This window comes from Haliotis asinina, chromosome 1 (genome assembly GCF_037392515.1).
Source record: "Haliotis asinina isolate JCU_RB_2024 chromosome 1, JCU_Hal_asi_v2, whole genome shotgun sequence".
NCBI lineage: Eukaryota > Metazoa > Mollusca > Gastropoda > Lepetellida > Haliotidae > Haliotis > Haliotis asinina.
Window position 1 is genome coordinate 8490510 of NC_090280.1, and position 22282 is coordinate 8512791.

A 22282-nucleotide genomic window follows, 5' to 3' on the forward strand; every position below is an offset into this window, starting at 1 on the left:
AAGGACTTGTATGTACTATAATTATTTTTTAATTGCATAAACTCTTGTTTATATTGTAATTCGTTTGTGTCTGATTTTTTAACTTTGTTAATGTGAGGTCAACTTGTGGCCTCACTAATGGCCAAGGAGGAGAAGAAAGAAGACGAGAAGGCGCTATACTTTTCAGCTCAATGCCGGCAGCAGAAATGAATGGTTTAATTCTGTGCCCAAGAGGCGGAACAAGAGAAGGCTTTTTGTTGTATAAGTGCTCATAAAGAGGATCGAAAACACAGTTAAAAGCAGGGTCGGATTCGTTAGAGTATAGTTTTGTAATATATTGTAAAGCTAATTTAAACTTTAAAAAATTTAATTAAAACTGATTATCTTTTTTTCCTGCTGATCCTTAAATTTCTGAAAGGCTGGTAAATAATTGGACGAAGAGGAATGCTTACCTAACGTTTCACCAATCTTATTAGCAATGTCAGATTTATCTGTAAGAAGAGTATCACCCTCCTTGATATGGTGAACACAACATTTAGACCCTTTGCCTTTAATCCTCTGCACCATATTCCATACCTTTGAAAGAGGTGTTAGTGAGTTAATGTTAGAAACATAATTTTGCGTTTATTTCTTTTAAATGTGCGGCGAGCCTTGGCATTTGAAATCTTGAATTGATTTAAGTTATGGACTGTTGGATGTCGTCGGAAGTATCTTTCCGCCTTCTTCCTCGCCTTTCTAGCTTGCTTGCAGTCACAGTTAAACCATGGTTTGCGAATATGTGGAACCATAGAGGACTTGGGAATACAATCTTCAGCAATCATAGTCAGTTCATCAGAAAAAACTTGAATAGGATCAGAAACGTCCAGAAATATCTCGGGCTTTAATCTTTTATTACACAAGGTCTTGAATAAAGACCAGTCAGCTTTTTTTAAAGTTCCAACTGGATGAAGGTGGGGCATGACTGGGGTTTATGGCTGAGAGAATAGTAGGGAAATGGTCACTTCCACAAAGGTCATCGTGGACTGACCATTCAAATTCATTATATAAAGTAGGCTCCGCAACCGAGAGATCCAGAGAAGAGTAAGAGCCAGTTGCCGGGTGAAGATATGTTTGAGAACCATCACTGAAAATACACAACTCATTATTGGAAAAGAAATCCTCAAGTATCTTTCCTTTTGCATTTGTGGTGGTACTACCCCAAAGTGGGTTATGACCATTTAAATCGCCCATGATTATACATGGTTTTGGAAGCTGGTCATAAAGCATCTGAATATCACGTTGCTGTATGGAAGATGATGGTGGGATATAAAGTGAACACAGAGTAATTACAACATGTCGAGTCACGCGGACAGCCACAACTTGAAGATGGGTATCAAGTGAAATAGGACTATGAATCGTACCCCGACTCACCAAAATAGAAGAGCCTCCAGTGGCCCTATCACCACCTGGAGAATACCGATGATAACAGTCATAATTCTTTAAATCGAAGTTATCTGTGGATTTCAGATACGTCTCTTGTAAACACAGTGCAGATGGTCTGAAATCCTGAACCAAAAGTTCTAAATCTGTGAAGTTGTTTCGTAATCCTCTACAGTTCCACTGTAATATGTGCGAAGAAATCACCTTTTGGGGGCATTAATTGGGGATCGACCCCGCCCTTTCTTTGAGGGCGATAGGCTATGTGCCCTGTGCCGAATGTTATCAGACATCTTCAAGGGAGCCACATTTGTTAAACAACTGGATCTTGTTGTCAGATCCTTTAAATGGCCTGCCACTCTGTGACTTTTGGGACGATTCCGTCCTGGGTTTTGTTTTGTTTTTTACAACATGTTTTCCATTTGTTTCTGATGACGTTGACTGAGATGACTGAGATGACAAGTTGTTTGGGAGGAGGTAGATTCGAGGATAACAACTGAATCGGAAGTGAACGGCATTCGTTGAGGAGACTGTGTTGTTGTCCATGTGTAAACTGTTTGACATCCAATATCTTTACATGAAATATGCCGACTAGCAGGGTACTGGGCAGACTGTGAAGTTGGTCGTGACACGGCTGCAGAATAGGAAATGCGTGTGGATTCTTCTTCATCTAGAACGATTTTCTTCGCATCTTGAAATGAGATATTCCGTTCATATTTGATTTTAAGTATTTTTGACTCACGCTTCCATGTTGGGCATTCCTTTGAAGACGACATATGATCACCGCCGCAGTTAACACATGAAGGATCGTTCGTACACACATTACTGTCTGCACAACTACCAGCACAGCAATGGCAAGCAGCTGGTTTAGTACATGTGTTGGATCCATGGCCAAAACGTTGACACTTGTAGCATCTCAGTGGATTAGGAATGTAAATATCCACTTTGATACTACAATATCCTGCTTTAATCGAACTAGGAATTTTCGGAAGACCAAACGTGAAAAGATATGTGTTGGTCTTAAAGATTTCACCATGGCGTTTTGAAGAAAAGCGTTTCACAGCTACAACATGTTGGGTTTTCGTTCTTGCAAAATGTCATCCTCTGTCATGTCAGCAAGGAGATGACCATTATCACGCACTATCCCTTTGCAGCTGTTCAGGGTCCGATGCGGGGAAACCACCACTGGAATATTTGCGAGGGTCTTGATGGAAAGAAGACTAACGGCTTGTTTGTGTCGTCTACATTTTATCAATAGACACCCACTACGCAACCTTCTAGCATCTTCAACATCGCCAGCGATTCCTTGAATTGCCTTTTCAACAGCAAAAGGATTTAGTTTCAATGGATTACCATCTACTGAAGTGATAACCAAAAATCTGGGCCAATTTTCATTAGTCACAGGAGGCGTTCGCGGTTCATCAGTATCATACAAATCATTAGATTCGTGTGAACGTTTTTTCATCGGGGGTTCCATGGTTGTAGTGATTTTGATTCATTCCCCTAGGTCCCCACCCACCACGGAGTGTCAACAAGGACGATGCCTTACGCCTGCGGATCTCCAACAGGCGACACCAGGGATACCAGGGGAGTATACTCAAGTAAAACCATCATAAAAATGGTTTACCAGATTGGCCCAAGAGCCACCGCCTTCTGGCATGGGACTCTAGGCAGGATAATATAACCAATAAGGTACGCAGTAGATATCAAAATTGCCAATACCGAATAATAAGTACAATGTGCAATAACCAATAAGGCATGCAGTAGATGTCAAAATTGCCAAAACCCAATGAAATGTGCAAAAATATTCACCATGCACAGGGCTTGGCGTGACCAGCCGATTGATAGAACCGGGCCAGTTCTACCACCCGTCTAGGTGAAGTCAGGGCCAAAGTGGTGTGTTAAGCAACAGGAACATGGTTTCAAAATCCCATTGCCCTCAACCACCAGGATCCCATCCTCCACCGACACGGGACACAACCCACGGCAAACAGGTTGCCCAATTCGGTCGCTCCTTGCGACCAGCAATGGGGTGCTATGGACCTAGTTGACCCGGGTCCACACGGGGGGTTTGAAGAGCTCTTAGCGTTACCCAGCAATCACCAAGAGGAGGTGGCTCTTCACGGGTGCCTCTGTGTTATGAGGCCAGGCTCGTTATTATTTACTCACAGTAACTGTCCTGTTAATCAAAGCTAGCATAGTGTCAATTTATAAAAGGGTGTCTATTTTGCGTATATGTTTTAGTTGTTTTACCTACTTTCAAAAAAAAGGATCTGTAGAACTGGATATTTAGGTAACCCTTAAACGACATTCAGTTTGCGGTTTTAAGGTCAGACCCTTTCTGAAGTGAATTACATATTACAGATTGTTTCATTGTCGCGTGGTCGATCATAGCGCAGTGATGCGTCTCAATAACCATGTCAGGGATCATGCTTCCCCTTTTCGAGAGAAGCAAATGGTACAATAGTGATGACAATGCGACACCAAAGCTTTAAGAAAAGGACCGTTGTCAGGATTTCTTTAAGTAACCTATGTAGTCAAAAGAGCAGTTCCCCGCAAACATATATTCTTGTTCGGACGCCTATTATTTGGTATAAGTTTTTACTGAATTTGAAATGAACTCAAACACACGAATTTGAATTGACTGACGTTTGGTTTAATGCATCTATCTATGTACACGTTAAATCCTCAGCAACATATGTTCTTGTCTTGAAAGACGATCAACCCTACTCATTCGTTAAACTGTCTTACGTACTCGATACTACCCGAAATGTCCTGACTGATGAGGGCACATGTGCCAATAACTGACGTGTCTGTTCCAAACTAGAATCGAAATTCGCGTTCATTTAACACAAATGCTGTTTGCCTCTGGTGTCACAAGACACAAATGAACACGCGAAGGCTGTAGCAATGGGTTTGCTAAGTACATGTTTCAATACGTTTGTGAATGGTCAGTTCATATACTTCAGTGAGAAATGTCAATGAAACATTTATTAAATTTGTTTACTCTACTTTCATTTATTCAAACTATGTTATCATTTCTAAAGTTTGAATGCTTCAGAGACGCCAACGTGTAGCATCACCAGTAAGCAGAACACTAACTCACTTGTCCAGTACCAGGATCTGTCCCTTACGGTGGACGTACGAGACTACTACTGCTCCACCGTCCACAACATATCCCTCCTGACCGGAAATGTGACAACCCTGCTGACGGAAGCTGACTCTGTACCAAGTGTCACGGACAACACCTCACCAGTAACACTAAATGTGACGGACTCCCATCTGGGCAAAGTAGGACTGGTGTTTAGATGTGACAGCAGTCAGTGGAGTATAGAGTGTGCTGGGGTGACTAAATTCGGTTAGTCTTAACGCATCCAAATGAAACATATAACCAAGTGTATAAGCTGTTGTTGATCTAGCTTCTAAATATAGGAAAATAATGTAGTAACCATCAAACGTTTTGACTTACTATCCTCTCACTTCAGTAAACTGTTCTAAACTAGATTTTTGAAATACATTCTATTCTGTTTATAAGTACTGTTTAGTTGTCGGTCAAGAATTTACTGTTTGTGAACTCTCACTCTTGAACGCAGTTTATCTCCCGTCTGTCCGATATACCCCTCGCCGCATCCAGTGCACTTTATGACATATATGAGATTCTGAGGTGCGCCTGTCATATTTTCATGTACTTCGAAGATTTGATCAGTTTTGAACTGGTATACATTTCCCTCTATTAGATATTGGCGTGTATCACAATGTGATCTCTCGCATTTTGTTACAGATTATGTTTTTTAACAAGGCTTTTACAAAGTTTGCCATCTTCAAAATTTGCTTGGTAATCTTTCCATGACCATTGCTTTTAATCAACTTGCCCTCTGATAGTTTATCTTTTAAAATGTCGATTTTTGTAGGGGCAGGCGAGGTTCACAAACGTTAGTTAATAGTTAAGGATTTCGAGGGTTTAAGGTGTATACAATTGGAAGGACAATTCATGATTCCTTAATGTTTAGCAGTTCACTTCTGTTCAGTTGTTTTGCTTTAGCAAGAGAATAGTTCACTACTTGTCTCGTTGTTTCTGTGTTAAATAAAACTTTTAATTCATTTAGCCTGAAGTCTACACGGTCTGGATTTGAAACTGCTGCATTTTCTTCGCGCTAAAGAGTAAAGAACACTGTCTGTTGTGTGACGTGGGTGACATCAATTGTAGTCTAGATAGTAGTAGTCTATTTTGAATCTGATACTATATAATGTATATCCTTTTACAATGTTGTTTGATATTGAACCGTGCACATCAAGGAAAGGAAGATGTTTACTGTTTATCTCGCTCGTAAAAGACAAACTTGGGTGTAAATTTTGTAGCATGTTGGAAATCAAATTCCAAATCACTTTCACTTCGTTTCCAGAGAATAAAACAGCAGTCATCTAAGAATCTCTTCATTGATGTTGAAATTAAATAGTTCGCCAAACGTCTCTTCTATTTTAGAATATAGTTCCTCTAAGTATCCTAGAACAAAGGTTGCATAGGTAGGAGCCATATTTGTGCAGTACCATTAACTTGTTTATAATGGGAACCATCCAAACGAAAAGTGCTATTGCTCAGGATGAGCTTTATTCTTTCGGTAATGAATTGCTTAGGTATTCGATCTGGAATCACAGACAGACCTTTTTGTAGCCAGTAGCTCATAGCTTATATTCCTAGATCACGTGGACTATTGGTGTAGAGATTAACAACAAAACGTACCAAGTTTGTACCCCCCTCTACTGATTTGGGGAGACTATTGAGGAAATCAGTATTACCCTGTAAATGGGTTTTGACGTGTTGGGTGAAAAAAGAAACGCACGGTTAATTTTTCAACCCACTTTAATCCCAGTCAGACTATAAAAATATTATGACACCAAATTATATTGAATACTAGTACATGTTTAAATGATTAATCAGTCACCAAAACATATCACCTGGTAAAAACAGTAATCATAAACACGTAGGTTGACAGATTTGGATGGGGAAGTGCAACGGTGTGGGCGAAAAAATTTCTTAAAATCGAAAGAACTGACTAAATGCTTATAGAGGGTAATCTTACCGCCATTCATTAAAGAGGTAAAATCTTTCCCGTTTACGAACAGATACAAAATTTTCAGCAGGATAAGGGCACACCTCATACAGTACGCATCACAATGAACTTCTTCACCAGCCAAAATATAACCGTGCTTCCATGGCTCTCTGTATCACCAGATTTTAAACCACTTGAACACCTTTGGAATTATCTTGATCGACGGCTTTAACGACATCAGACGCTTCACAAACTACGGCAAGCATTGTAGGATGTAGGCACTGACATTAAAGCCGGTTCCGGTGCAGCGCTGGGGTTGTCGTGACATAAACGTACCTTCATTTGGTGCAGCTTCCCATTGACCCTCATCATACAAAGCTTGATATCTGTGAGGGGTTTATTTACTGTGCTATTGTCATTCAAAATACAGATATTTTGTTCCCAGATGAACCTCTGGGAGAGGTTTTTGAGAGAGTGTATATCTTCAAAATTGCTTAACCTACGTGTTGGACATTGTGGCCCCGCAATAATAGGTCGTAATTTTAAATCATTCGCAGATTGGGTGATAGACTTTTACTGAACTTAATAACCGCCCTTCTGTGAATTTGAGGAAGTCTGTAGAAGATACTTTCATTTTATTCGAAATTAATCAAGTGATCTTTTTTTTTACTGGAATAGGAGTCAAGTATATATTTTTTTTAAGATTGAAGATTACTGTTTTCCGAGCTTTCTGGAAGCTTAATATATACCATGTGTAAGAATGTCTAGTGACAGCTGCAGATAATAGTTGGTGTCCATGAAAACTGTCACAGGCTCCGTCTTTATCGGATTTTTTATTCACAATGAATTCATTTTGGAGAACGAGTTTAAGGCGTTCTGTTTTTACCCGAAATGTTAGATCTACCTTTATAAGAATGTTCTGTGAAAGGCAATTCCTTATATTGCTCAAGGACTTTATCAGGGGCTTTATTTGTACCAGCTTTAGGTGTGAAGTTACTTTTGTTTTTAGCGAGCGTCACATCTTCAGTACCTATGTCATATTCAAAATGGTCTCTATATGTATACATATATGTTGTGTTTTGGTACACACACGCACACACGCACGCACGCACGCACACACACACATACATACATACATACTATATATGCATGCGTGCATATAAACATCTTGAATCTTTCATTTTATGAGTAGTAAATATCCATAGATATATGATTTTGTGTTTCCATCCTTATAGCAACATGTACTGAACGTCAGTATTATACTATCGTGGCTTCTTAGTTTAGCCATTTCATTTAACAGCCCCAAAGAGACCGGAATGTAACATCACCAGTGACAAAGACACAGAGGTTCTAACCCTGCACGAGGAAGTGACATTGACCGTGGATGTTACTGCGTATTACGATATACGGGGCTCCTACTGTTCTGTAGATTCAAACTTCACACTGCAGACAGGTGACGTCTCGCAATTACTACATGCTGGTGACCAGGGTCTTTTACCAATAACATTCAATGTGACTGAAACACACTTGGGTGGGGTAAGGCTGCTATTCAACTGTCAAGTGCAGCACTGGAATCTCAGCTGCGGCGGTGTGACCCGACTCAACAACAGTGAGTAATGTGTGTTTCTTGAGTGAGAGATCCTAAAACCACAAACATATGTCCCGTGCCAAAACACAATAATGCTTATATGTACCGATATCCTGTCATGGGTTGTCACTGTCCTGTCACTATTTGGTTTGTTCTTAATTGTATTCCATGTGAAGGATATCCTTACATCATGCCCAGAATCTAAATGCTGAGTTTGCCATTCATGAATAATAAACTGGAGCTATCGATAGAACAACATCTTGTAAAAATGTCATTCCGTAAAAAATAATTCCGTAAATTTATTGTTTATCCAATAAACATTACTGTGTAGGTGTATTGGCATATTGTGAGTGGGCGAGTCTGAGCTTTACGTCGCGTGTATCGATATCACGGCGGAGGGCACCAGAGATGGGCTTCACACATTGTGTCCATTGTGCATTATGAACGTAATTGCACGATATTGAAAAATAATTTATTTATTCAAACCTACATGTCAATATTACCTTTGTGTGAATGATAGAAACTATTTTCAATATCAAACGATGATTTTTTCCTTGCACATAGCAGAAGTATTGTAGGCTCAGAACTGTACGATGCCCACGTACTATAACTGTACTCATTGTGCATGAGTAACACAGTAATCTGATTCAACTTATCCTCGCAACCCTTGGACACGACGCTGCGTGTATTAATTCAAAAATCGCATTTCCATGGTGTGACTTTACTTTCAACAATTCACTGTCACGTTTCATATCAGTCCTTGCCAATTTCCAAAATTTCCATATGCATATGCAGAAATTGGGACACGCGACCGTGTAGTCGATCGAAAGAAGGCAAGAAATTGTGATGAGGGCAACGTAATAAATATGAATTGTTTTGGAAATTGGCAAGGACTGATATGAAACGTGACAGTGAATTGTTGAAAGTAAAGTCACACCATGGAAATGCGATTTTTGAATTAATACACGCAGCGTCGTGTCCAAGGGTTGCGAGGATAAGTTGAATCAGATTACTGTGTTACTCATGCACAATGAGTACAGTTATAGCACGTGGGCATCGTACAGTTCTGAGCCTACAATACTTCTGGTATGTGCAAGGTAAAAATCATCGTTTGGTATTGAAAATAGTTTATATCATTCACACAAAGGTAATATTGACATGTAGGTTTGAATAAATAAATTATTTTTCAATATCATGCAATTACGTTCATAACGCACAATGGACACAATGTGTGAAGCCCATCTCCGGTGCCCTCCGCCGTGATATCGCTACACGCGACGTAAAGCTCAGACTCGCCCACTCACAATATGCCAATACACTTACACAGTAGTGTTTATTGGATAAACAATAAATTTACGTAATTATTTTTTACGGAATGACATTTTTACAAGATGTTGTTCTATCGATAGCTCCAGTTTATTATTCATGAATGGCAAACTCAGCATTTAGATTCTGGGCATGATGTAAGGATATCCTTCACATGGAATACAATTAAGAACAAACCAAATAGTGACAGGACAGTGACAACCCATGACAGGATATCGGTACATATAAGCATTATTGTGTTTTGCCACGGGACATATGTTTGTGGTTTTAGGATCTCTCACTCAAGAAACGGCACCCGTGGCGAGCCACCTCCTCGTGGTGGGTGCTGGGTAACGCCAAGAGCTCGCCGACACCCCCGTTGTGGACCCGGGGGGATATTTGGTCCACCAACCCGTTTGCCGTGGGTTGCGGCCCTGTGTCGGTGGAGGACGGGAGTCTGGGGGTTGAGGGCCCTGGGGGCCTGTGACCGCGTTCCCTTTGCTCAACACACCCCTTCGACCCTTACTTCACCTAGACGGGAGGTTGAATGGGCCCGATTCAACCAATCGGCTGGTCACGCCATGCCCTGTGCGTAGAACTATTTTTTGCACAGTTAGTCCATTGGATATTGGTGTCTTTGATATCTGTTATCCAAATATTTTCAAATTATTCCTGATTTTAAATTGCCTAGAGTCCTATGCCAGAAGGCGGTGGCTCACGGGCCAATCCGGTAATGTCAACCTCTGAATTCTGTATGCCTCCAATTACCTGTTTAGGGCTGAACCAGCCTGACTGTGCTTTTTGGTAGGCAAATATGGCTATTCACGTTGTATTTGCTGGAGTATACCACTCTTGAAGCCCTGGTGTTGTAGATGGTTGCCTCTGCAACATCGTCCTTGTTGACACTCGATGGCGGGTGGGGGTCAAGGGTGCTGAATATTACTCACACGCCATGTCTCAAAACCCCAATCCTGGTTCATTGAAGGCAAATAAACGTCGCCACGTAGAATCTTTATCCTCTGATGAAGAAGTTTCTTCAGATGTAGCTAATTCTTGGCCAAAGTTCATTGTTATCTCTTCTTTTGACGGAAACCCACTGAAACTTAATCCTTTCGCTGTGTCCAAAGGCATTCAAAGTGTATGTGGAGAGGTGAAAAATGTCACTGTTCTCCGAAGTGGTTCACTGCTTGTTGAATGTGCACGGAGGCAACAATCTGTCAATTTGCTGAACCTTCAGCAATTTGTTAACACCAAGGTTGTTGTCACGGTGCACAAGTCACTCAATTCATGTAGAGGAATAGTGCGGGATTATGCAAAGTGTCTGTCTGACATGACAGAAGATGAAATATCAGCTGCTTTAAAAAGTCAAGGTGTTACATCTGTAAAACGGTTCACTAGGAAACAGGATAACACTATTGTCAAAACACACACTTACCTCCTTACCTTTGCCTTGTCCTCTTTGCCCAAATCTATAAAGGCCGGGTATTATAACATTGCTGTGGAAGTGTATATACCAACACCACTGAGATGTTTTAAATGCCAAAGATTTGGTCATGGTACCAAGACTTGCAATCACAAGGTTATCTGTGTCCGTTGCAGCGGGGCGCATGAGAGCTCTGACTGCAATAATGAAATCAAGTGTGCTAACTGTCACGGACAGCACTTAGCATCATCCAAATCATGTCCTAGATTTGAAACCCAATCTAAAATCCTCAAAATTAAGTACACAAACAGTATCTCTTTCAGTGAAGCAAGAAAATTAGTTTCCACTGTCACACAGTCTACTGCTTCTACTTACTCCGCTGCAGTTTCTTTAACTCAGCAAACTCAATTTTCACATGTTGTCACAAGACAATCAGTCTCATGTCAAACAGATTTGTCTTGGGTGACAGATAAGCAGATCAGCCTTGGTAACTTTATCTCATCTCCAACTTTGCAGAAATTTCATCAGCCTCTCAGACGGACGATCTCCCTGAACCGCTATCTGTCCATACGCTTCATTCTACAAGTGACCAAGAAAATGAGAAAAGTCAACTATCAAGAAATAAAAAGAAACATTCAAAGAAAAAGGGTAAAACGGTAATGCATTTGGAGCTGCCTTCCACTTTGGAAACCCCTGTGACGGTTCATAACTCATTTGAACCGCTTGAGATGGATATCACTTCCTCGCACTGTATCGTGCCTGGGAGTGGTCCTTCTACATGTCCTAGATCCCCAGTTCAGCCCCCATGAGTGGCTCAAGTCTCATTCAGTGGAATTGCAGAGGACTCAGGAAAAATTTCAATGAGATACAATTATTAGTCCAAGATATTCAGCCCATAGCAGTTTGTCTCCAAGAGACGTATCTTAAATCTACTGACGACTTTGCTTTAAGAAGATACAACTGTTACCATTCCTTCTCTCCACCCGGAGATAAGGCTTCAGGAGGATCTTCTATTTTGATTCGTCAGGATGCCATAAACAGCTCCATTCCTCTTAAGACAAATCTCCAAGCTGTTGCTGTACGGCTGACTATGCACATTGTATTTACTCTGTGTTCACTGTATATCCCTCCATCTACGACACTGCAACAATCTGATCTTCAACAGCTATACGATCAGCTTCCTAGGCCCTGTATTATCATGGGGGACCTGAATGGACACAACCCTCTTTGGGGAAGTATAACTACAAACACCAAAGGGAGAATACTCGAGGAATTCATAAATGACAATAATCTGTGCATATTTAATGACGATTCAAACACGTACTTACATCCTGCCACTGGAACGTATTCAGCACTGGACGTTTCTCTTACAGATGCGAACTTATTAACTGAATTTGAATGGTCCGTTCATGACGACCTTTGTGGCAGCGATCATTTTCCCACTGTTCTGACAGCGACCAGCCCACATGCTGCTTCATCGTCATCTAGGTGGAATTTTAAAAATGCAAACTGGCACCTGTATGAGGTATTGTGTTATTCAAATCTAACTCCTGACCATTTTAATAATACCGAAGATCCAATTCAGTTATTTTCAGATAAGCTCAATGCCATAGCTGATCACACAATACCTAAGTCCTCTGCAAATCCTCACATTCGTAAACCATGGTTTACCAATGAATGTAAACAAGCCAGAAAGTGTAGGAAGAAAGCTGAAAAATACTTTCGTCGACATCCCACAGTCCATAATTTAGACAAAGTAAAACTTTCAAATGCCAAGGCTCGATGTGCATTCAAACGAAATAAACGTCAGTCTTGGCACAACTATGTTTCCAAAATCAGTTCTCGTACACCGATTTCAAAAGTGTGGAATATGATTCAACGTATCAAGGGTAAAGGCTCGAAATCTTCTGTTCATCATCTCAAGGATGGTGACTCTTTATTGACAGGAACGGCTGACATTGCCAACAAACTTGGTGAAACACTATCTAAGCATTCCTCTTCAACCAACTATGTCCCTGAGTTTCAGACATACCAGAAACAACAAGAAAAGAAAAGAATTAATTTTAACTCAGACAATGTTGAGGATTACAACGAACTATTTTCACTGCATGAGCTACATACTGCCCTTGAGCAAGCTCATGATACAGCAACAGGAGATGATAATATTCACTATCAGCTCTTGAAGCATTTACCGGAATCATGTTTGGAAACACTTCTACACATTTTTGATACTATATGGACTTTGGGGAATTTCCCATCTTCGTGGCGTAATGCCATTGTCATCCCTATACCAAAACCTGGTCGGGATCACTCTGATCCGTCGAATTACAGACCCATTTCTTTAACGAGCTGTGTCTGTAAAACCATGGAACGAATGGTAAACAATCGTTTAATTTGGTATCTTGAAACCAACAATCTTATTACAAATATTCAATGTGGTTTCAGGAAAAATCGAAGCACCATTGATCATTTGGTACGTTTAGAATCCTTTGTCAAAAATGCTATCGTCAATAAACAACATGCTGTATCAATTTTCTTTGATCTCGAGAAAGCTTATGATACGACCTGGAAGCATGGTATTTTAAAGGATTTACAGGATTTGGGTTTGAGAGGCCGTTTGCCTCTTTTTATATCACAGTTTTTAAAAGACCGGCAATTTCAAGTCCGAGTGGGTTCAACCCTGTCTGATCATTACAATCAGGATCAGGGTGTCCCTCAAGGTAGTATTTTGTCTGTTACGTTATTTAGTATTAAGATCAACAGTTTATCCAGTGTTTTAAATGATTCCATTGATGGATCATTATTTGTGGATGATTTTAATATTTCTTGTCGTGGGAAAAATATGCACACTATTGAGAGACAACTGCAGTTATGTCTCAACAGAATAAATAAATGGTGTCTTGAAAACGGCTTTAAATTTTCTAAATCCAAACCTAATTGCATACACTTTTGTAGAAAATAAAACCCACACAAGGACCCTGAACTATTTTTAAATGGCACTCCCATCAAAGTTGTAACGGAGGCCAAGTTTTTGGGTTTAATTTTCGATTCTCATTTAACGTTCTTACCACACATTAAATCCCTTAAAGCTAAATGTCTGAAGGCACTAGACTTGTTAAAGGTTGTTTCTAATTCAAAATGGGGAGGGGATCAAACGACCCTCCTTCACTTATATAGATCGTTGGTACGATCGAAACTTGATTATGGCTCGATCGTCTATGGTGGAGCCTGTCAGAGCAACCTAAAATTACTTGATTCCGTCCACCACCAGGGCCTAAGACTTTGTCTTGGGTCTTTTCGAACTTCTCCTGTTGACAGTCTGTACGTTGAGGCCGATGAACCTTCTCTTAACCACCGCCGTATAAAGCTCTCTTTACAATATATTACCAAATTATTTTCTACTGAGTCAAATCCTGCATTTGACTGTGTCTTTAACCCTCTTTATGAGGATTTGTATAACAAAAAGTCTTCTCTTGTCCCGCCTCTTGGGCTCAGAATTAAGCCATTTATTGCTGCTGCTGGTATTGAGCTGGACAATATAGCTCCTTCCCGACTTCTTTCTTCTCCTCCATGGCAGTTGGTGAGACCACAAGTCGACCTAACATTGACCTCATTTAAAAAATCAGAAACCAATGGCTTACAATATAAACAAGAATATTATCAACTTAAAAAAAAATATACCAATTACGAATTCATATTTACAGATGGATCCAAGGACGGTGGCACAGTGGCTTGTGCCACTGTCATTGGCTCCAGGACAATATCTTCTAGAATACCAGATAAAAGCTCTATTTTTACTGCAGAAGCAAACGCGATATTAACGGCTCTTAAGTATATTCAACGACATCCTAAACATAAACAGTATATAATCTATTCTGATTCTCTTTCTTGCCTTCAGGCTATAAAAAATGTGTCTTGTAAACATCCACTTTTAATTGAGATTATTGAATTGTATAATGATCTTGCTACTGGCCAATGCAACATAGTCTTTTGTTGGTTGCCCAGCCACGTGGGCATTTCTGGAAATACAATGGCCGATCTTGCTGCCAAGGCAGCACTCAACAAATCTATTACACCTCTTCTTATCCCTTACTCTGATTTCAAAGCTTGCATTAGAACTTACATCCGTGATCTGATGCAGAAGAAGTGGGACACCCAAGTGGGAAGAAATAAATTACACGCCATAAAACCGTATATTGGATATACCCACTTGGGTTGTCAGTCGAGATTTGAAGAGGCCATCATGCGACGATGTCGTATTGGCCATACAAGATATACCCATGTGTACCTGTTGAAAGGTGAGGATCCTCCGTTTTCTATCCCTTGTGATGAGAGAGTTACAGTCAAGCATATCCTGCTTGACTGTGTTGAATTCTCCATCACAAGGGATAAATATTTCAATGTGAAAACACTTCATGATCTTTTTAGCACAGTTAATTGTCCTTTAATCATTGTTTTTTTAAAAGAAATAGATTTTCTTGTTGAATTTTGATTAATATGTTCTGTATATAGTTGTATTTTAATGCTTGGTAGTTTATGTTAGTAACTTTGATTGTTTGTGGCTGTACCCTCGAAGGGGGTTGAAGTAGTGTAAAATTATTGTCCCCCGGAGAAGGTACGTAAGTCCCGATACTTTCATTGTCAGTTTAAATTTACCAATAGTTTTTAATCGTAGTATATTTGTTATTTTAATGTATGGCTAGCATTGTCCAAATTGCTAATGGCTGAAGGGATGGTGTAAATCCAGCTACGGTCCATGCAGGAAGCTGAGGTACTGTAAGTCCCCATGGTCCCTAGTGTGGTGATCTACCTTCAGTTGTTGGCAATCTATAGCCCAATTTTACATTGTGATGTCCAAATTGGTTTTTATTGTTCTATTATTTTTTAGATTTCGACGCTAGGTTTATATTCTCAATGTGATAATCTAGTCATTTTACTGTCCTTCGTTGACAGGTTTTTACTATATGCACGTCTTCATTTCAATATGTAACATGTTCACGTCACAATATGGCTGCAATATTGCCGATGTGACGTTAAATATTAACTCACTCACTCACTCACTCTCTCAAGAAACACACATTACTCACTGTTGTTGAGTCGGGTCACACCGCCGCAGCTGAGATCCCAGTGTTGCACTTGACAGTTGAATACCAGCCTTACCCCACCCAAGTGTGTTTCAGTGACATTGAATGTTATTGGTGAAAGACCCTGGTCACCAGCATGTAGTAATTGCGAGACATCACCTGTCTGCAGTGTGAAGTTTGAATCTGCTGAACAGTAGGAGCCTTGAATATCGTAATACGCAGTAATGTCCACGGTCAGTGACACTTCCTCGTGCAGGGTTAGAATATCTGTGTCTTTGTCACTGGTGATGTTGCATTCTGTTTTCTTGGGGGCTGTTAAATGAAAAGGGCTAAACTAAGAAGCCAGGGTAGTATAATATTGGCGTAAAGTATATGTTGCTATAATGATGTAAACATTAAATCAAATATTATGGAAATTTACAACCCATCAATCAAAATATTAGTCTCACTTAGAGCTCTCTCTAAGATACACGATTGAAACATGTAGGTGAAGATCCGAGTTGTGTTATTATTTCGGAAACTACTTCTTATATAGTATTTTTTATAAATACCATTTTGAATATGACAGGTACTGAAGATGTGACGCTCGCTAGGAACAAAAGTAACAGTACACCTAAAGCTCATTCTCCAAAAATCACGTCATTGTGAAGCGTCTGACGTCGTTAAAGCCGTCGATAGAGATAATCCCACAGATGTTTGATTGGGTTTAAAATCTGTGGATACAGAGAATCATAGAAGCACTGTTATATTCTGACTGGTGAAGAAGTTCATTGTGATGCGTACTGTATGGGGTGTGGCGTTATCCGGCTGAAGATTTTTTATCTGGGGGTCGAAAACTCGAATTTCATTTCTGTAATGAATAGCGGTGAGATTCCCCTCTATATGGACTTAGTCAGTTCGTGGGTTATAAGAAATGTTCGCCCACATCGATGCACTTCTCCATCCAAACCTGTCAGCCTACGTATTTATGATTATTGTCTTTACCAAGTGATGTGTTTTGGTGACTGATTACTTATTTATACATGTAATCAATATAATTTGTTGTCATAATATTTTTATAGTTTGACTTGGATTAAAGTGCGTTGAAAAATTACCATCTACCCGTGCGTTTCCTTTTTGAGAGAGTATACTACTGAAACCTTTCAGTTACTGATTCTTTCAATAAGTCTCCCCAAATCAGTACAAGAAGGTACAAACTTTGTAAGCTTTATTGTTAATCTCTACTTCTATAGTCCACATGATCTGGGAATATAAGCTATGAGCTATTGGCTAGGAAAATATGCGACTGTGATTCCAGATAGAATACATAAAAAATTCATTACCGAAAGCAGAAAGCTCATCCTGAGCAATAACGCTCTTCATTTTGATGGTTCCCATTACAAACAAGTAAAAGGTACTGCACAAATATGGCTCCTTCCTATTCATCGGGCTACATTGGACAGACGGGAGATTCCCGGCGTTCAGGAGTGAGACTTTATATCTCAGTGACGTCATAGTTTAGCAATATCGTTACACACAAAGTGTGGTCTCTAAAGTTACTCTTATGATGATCACATCAACAGTGTGAAACCGGTCGAATTTGATTAAATTATGTGTGTGCTAAGGATCTTCAGAGTGTATATAATTTCTCCACTAATTTGGGGAAATCAACTGCAAACTTTATTAATATGAACTGCATGAGGACGATGCATCAAATGTCTAAAACGCATGTGCAGATATCGTGCATGTAAAAGCTGCGCTTTGATGTCAAGTTGCATTGAAAAATTTCCAATTTTAACTCATTTTCATCATTTACTGAACTCATCACAGTTATCTTTTCAACATCCGGAATTTGTTTTACAATACATCTGTTCATGTTTAAACAATACCTTTAAACATAATAGAAATATTTTTCAATCTACTTTAGAACAGTTGACTGAAGTAAGAGGCTAATAAGTCTATAATTTTGATGAGTGCCATATTATTTTAAAACGATATTCTATTTTATATATCATATTTGGAAGCTACATCAACAACAGATTATATACTCTTTGTATCTGCTTCATGTGGATGCGTGAAAACTAACCGAATTTAGTCACACCAGCACACTCTATACTCCACTGACTGCTGTCACATCTAAACACCAGTGCTACTTTGCCCAGAAATGAGTCGGTCACATTTAGTGTTACTAATGAGGTGTTATCCGTGACACTTGGTACAGAGTCAGCTTCCATCAGCAGGGTAGTCACATTTCCGGTCTGGAGGGAGATGCTGTGGGCGGTGGAGCAGTAGTAGTCTCGTACGTCCACCGTGAGGGACAGATCCTGGTACTGGACAAGTGAGTTTGTGTCCTGCTTACTGGTGATGCTACACGTTGGTGTCTCTGTAAAGTCAGTGAGAGAGCGATGTGAGGAGAGAAGGAAGAAGAACATAGTTTGAATTAATGAAAGTTGAGAAAACAAATAAAATCTTTCATTGACATTTCTCACCGACGATGTATAGGAGATGTGCATTCAGAAGTGTTTAAACATATGCTTAGCAAACCCATGCTCCAACCTTCGCTTGTTCAGTTGCGTCGATGCAACAGACAACAGTATTTATGTTAAAAGAAAGCTAGCTTTTAGATTCTAGTTTGGGAAAGACAGGTCAGTGATTTACACAAGTAGCGTCATCAATCAAGATATGTCGGATAGTGTCGGGTACGACACAGAGTTTAACGACTGAGCTAATATTTAACGTCACATCGGCAATATCTCAGCCATATCGTGACAAGAACATTCAACAATGAAAAAGAGCATATATACATTGTAAAAACCCGTCAACGAAGGACAGTAAAATAACTAGAATATCACAATTTCAATTAAAACTAGCATGGGAAGGTAGATCACCACACTAGGAACCATGGGGACTTACAGTACCTTTGCTACCTGCATGGTCCCTAGTTGGATTTAAACCATCCCTTCAGCTGCTGGCGATTGTACGAAAATGCTTGACCGTGACTCTCTCATCACAAGGGATACAAAACGGAGGATCCTCCCCTTTCAAAAGGTACACATGAGTATATCTAGTGTGGCCAATACGACATCGTCGTAAAATAACATCTTCAAATCTGGACTGACAACCCAAGTGGGTATAACCAATGTAAGGTTTTATCTCACGTAATTTATTTATACCCACTTGGTACCCACTTCTTCTGCATCAGATCACGGATATAAGATCTAATGGTGGCTTTGTAATCACTATAAGGAACAAGAAGTGGTGTCACAGATTTGTTGAGTGCTACTTTAGCAGCAACTTCAGCCAGTGTGTTACCATTTTTTAAATTATGTTAATGTTAGGTCAACTTGTGGCCTAACCAATTGCCAAGGAGGAGAAGAAAGAAGACGGGAAGGCGATATACTTTCCAACTCAATACCGGCAGAAGAAATAAATGGTTTAATTCTGAGCCCAAGAGGTGGAACAAGAGAAGACTTTTTGTTATACAAATCCTCATAAAGGGGATTGAACACACAGTTATAGGCTGGGTTAGATTCATTAGAATATAATTTAGTAATGTATTGTAAATACACTTTTATACGACGTTGATTAAGAGATGGTTCATCGGCCTCAACGAAGAGACTATCAATAGGTGAAGTTCTGAAAGACCCAAGACAAAGTCTTAAGCCTTGATGGTGGACAGAATCAAGGAGTTTAAGGTTGCTTTTGCAGGCTCCACCATATACGATGGAGCCATAATCGAGTTTCGAACGTACGAGTGATCGATATAGGTGTAAGAGGGTTGCTTGATCCCCTCCCCACTTTGAGTTGGAAACAACTTTCAACAAGTCAAGAGCCTTCAGGCAGAAATGAGGCAGGAATGTTAAATGGGAGTCAAAGATTAGGCCCAAGAAATTGGCCTCCTTTACAACTTTGATTGGAGTGCCATCTAGAGATAGTTCAGGGTCCTTATGTGGTTTATATTTTCTGCAAAAATGTATACAATTAGTTTTGGATTTAGAAAATTTAAAGCCGTTTTCAAGACACAATTTATTTATTTTGTTTAAACAAAACTGCATTTGCCGTTCAATAGTATGCATATTTTTACCACGACAAGAAATATTAAAATCGTCCACAAATAACGATCCCTCAATTGAATCGTTTAAACATTTGACAAACGATTTATCTTTATACTAAAAAGTGTGACAGACAAAATACTGCCTTGTGGAACACCCTGATCCTGATTGTAATGATCAGACAGGGTAGAACCCACTCGAACTTGAAACTGTCTGTTATTTAAAAAGTTGGCAATAAATTGAGGCAAACGACCTCGCAAGCCGAAGTCATGTAAGTCTCTTAAAATACCATATTTCCAGGTTGTGTCATATGCTTTTTCGAGATCAAAAAAAATAGACACAGCATGTTGTTTATTAATTAGTGCATTTTCAACAAATGATTCTAAACGCACTAAGTGATCGACAGTACTTCTATTTTTACGGAAACCACACTGTATATCAGTTATAAGGTTATTTGTTTCCGAGTACTAAACAAGTCGATTATTTATCATGCGTTCCATGGTCTTGCAAACACAGCTAGTTAACGAAATCGGCCGATAATTGGATGGATCAGTATGATCACGTCCAGGTTTAGGTACTGGTACTACTATAGCGTCAGGCAATGATGAAGGAAAGTTACCTGATGTCCAAATATCATCAAAAATATTTAGGAGAGTTTCCAGACAGGATTCTGGTAAATGTTTCAGGAGTTGATAATGTATGTTATCAGCTCCTGTAGCAGTGTCATGAGCTTGATCAAGAGCAGTATGGAGTTCATGAATAGAAAACGTTTCAATATAATCTTCCCCATTATCAGAATTGAAATTAATGGTTTTCTTTTCTTCTTGTTTTTGACATTGCTGGAATTGTGGTACATAATTAGAAGAGGAAGAGTGTTTAGCAAGGGTTTCACCTAGTTTATTAGCAATATCTGATTTATCAGTAAGCAATTGATCTCCATGTTTAAGATGATGGACAGTAGATTTAGTACCTTTACCTTTGATTTTCTGGACCATGTTCCATACCTTGGACATGGGTGTCCGAGAATTTATTTTGGATGCATAATTTTGCCAAGATTAGCGTTTGTTTTGTTAAAAGTACGTCGTGCTTTAGCATTTAAAGGCACCCGTGGCGAGCCACCTCCTCGTGGTGGGTGCTGGATAACGCTAAGAGCTCGCCAACACCCCCCTAGTGGACCCGGGGGAATATTTGGTCCACCAGCCTGTTGGCCGTGGGTTGCGCCCCTGTGTCGGTGGAGGACGGGATCCAGGTGGTTGAGGGTACCAGGGGCCTGTGACCGTGTTCCTAATGCCCAACACACCACTTCGGCCCTTACTTCACCTAGACGGGTGGTAGAATCGGCCCGATTCTATGAATCGTCTGGGCACGCCGTGCCCTGAGCGTGGACGCATTTAACTTTGTTACCATTGACTATTACGTTATTTCTTGATCTGTTCTAATATACACTATCATGTTAGAACTAATTCTGCCTAAAGTCCTATGCCAGAAGGCGGTGGCTTATGGGCCAATCTGGCATTATTGACCTCCAGGTTCTCTTTGTCTTCGGGTAAATGTCTAGGGCAGAACCAGCCTTTCTTTTACTCTTGTTTGACTATGGCAGCTACCTGTGTCTCTTTTGCTGGAGTATAGCATCCCCGTAACCCTAGTGTTTGTAGTCGGCTTCCATTTCAGCACTGTCCTTGTTGACACTCCATGGTGGGTGAGGAGCGGGGATGTTGAACGATTTTCCTTATCATGGCAACCTTACCCACCACTGGTTCTAGATCGAAAAATAAAAGAAGACATTTAGATACAGATAACATTTCTTCTGAAGATGAAAGTGCCTCTCAAAGTAATATCGACTCACGGCCACGGTTTCTGGTGGTTAATGGAGTTGATGGAGCACCTCTCAAGGTTAACCCTTTTGTTGTGTCCAAGGCTGTTGAAGGGATTTGTGGAGATGTCAAGAATGTAACGCGTCTCAGAAATGGGTCTCTGCTTGTCGAATGTTCACGGCGTCAACAGTCAATTAATCTCCTCAAAGCTGATCATTTTGGGACTACTGAAATCACAGTCACTGTTCACAAATATCTAAATTCATGTAGGGGTGTCATCCGTGATCGTGCCAGATGTCTTTCTGATATGTCCGAGGATGAGATAGCATCAGAGCTCAAATCTCAAGGAGTCACGTCTGTGAAAAGATTCACCAGGAAAGATCAGGACAGAACTGTTCCAACGACCACTTATCTTCTCACGTTTGCACTTCCCACAGTACCATCATCAATTAAGACTGGTTGTTTCAACATCGGAGTCGATGTATACGTACCAAATCCACTCCGATGTTATAATTGTCAGAAGTTTGGGCATGGGGCCAGGTCGTGTACTAAGTCCCGAACTTGCTCCCGTTGCAGTAAAGATCATGAAGG

The 22282-nt window shown here is 40.1% G+C and overlaps 1 protein-coding gene and 1 pseudogene across 1 annotated transcript in view; one reads left to right on the forward strand and one right to left on the reverse strand.

Moving 5' to 3' along the window:
- The window catches only part of LOC137257930 (uncharacterized), a 41341-nt pseudogene extending 33278 nt beyond the window's left edge, over nt 1-8063 (forward strand).
- Nucleotides 1-22282, reverse strand: part of LOC137287647 (uncharacterized) — a 108953-nt gene that overhangs the window by 68638 nt on the left and 18033 nt on the right. Inside the window, exons 3-4 of the mRNA XM_067820067.1 lie at nt 17912-18208; nt 15850-16158 (exon numbers count right to left, since the gene is read on the reverse strand). Of these exons, the coding sequence (XP_067676168.1) occupies nt 15850-16158; nt 17912-18208 (606 nt within the window). The remainder of the gene's footprint in view (nt 1-15849; nt 16159-17911; nt 18209-22282) is intronic.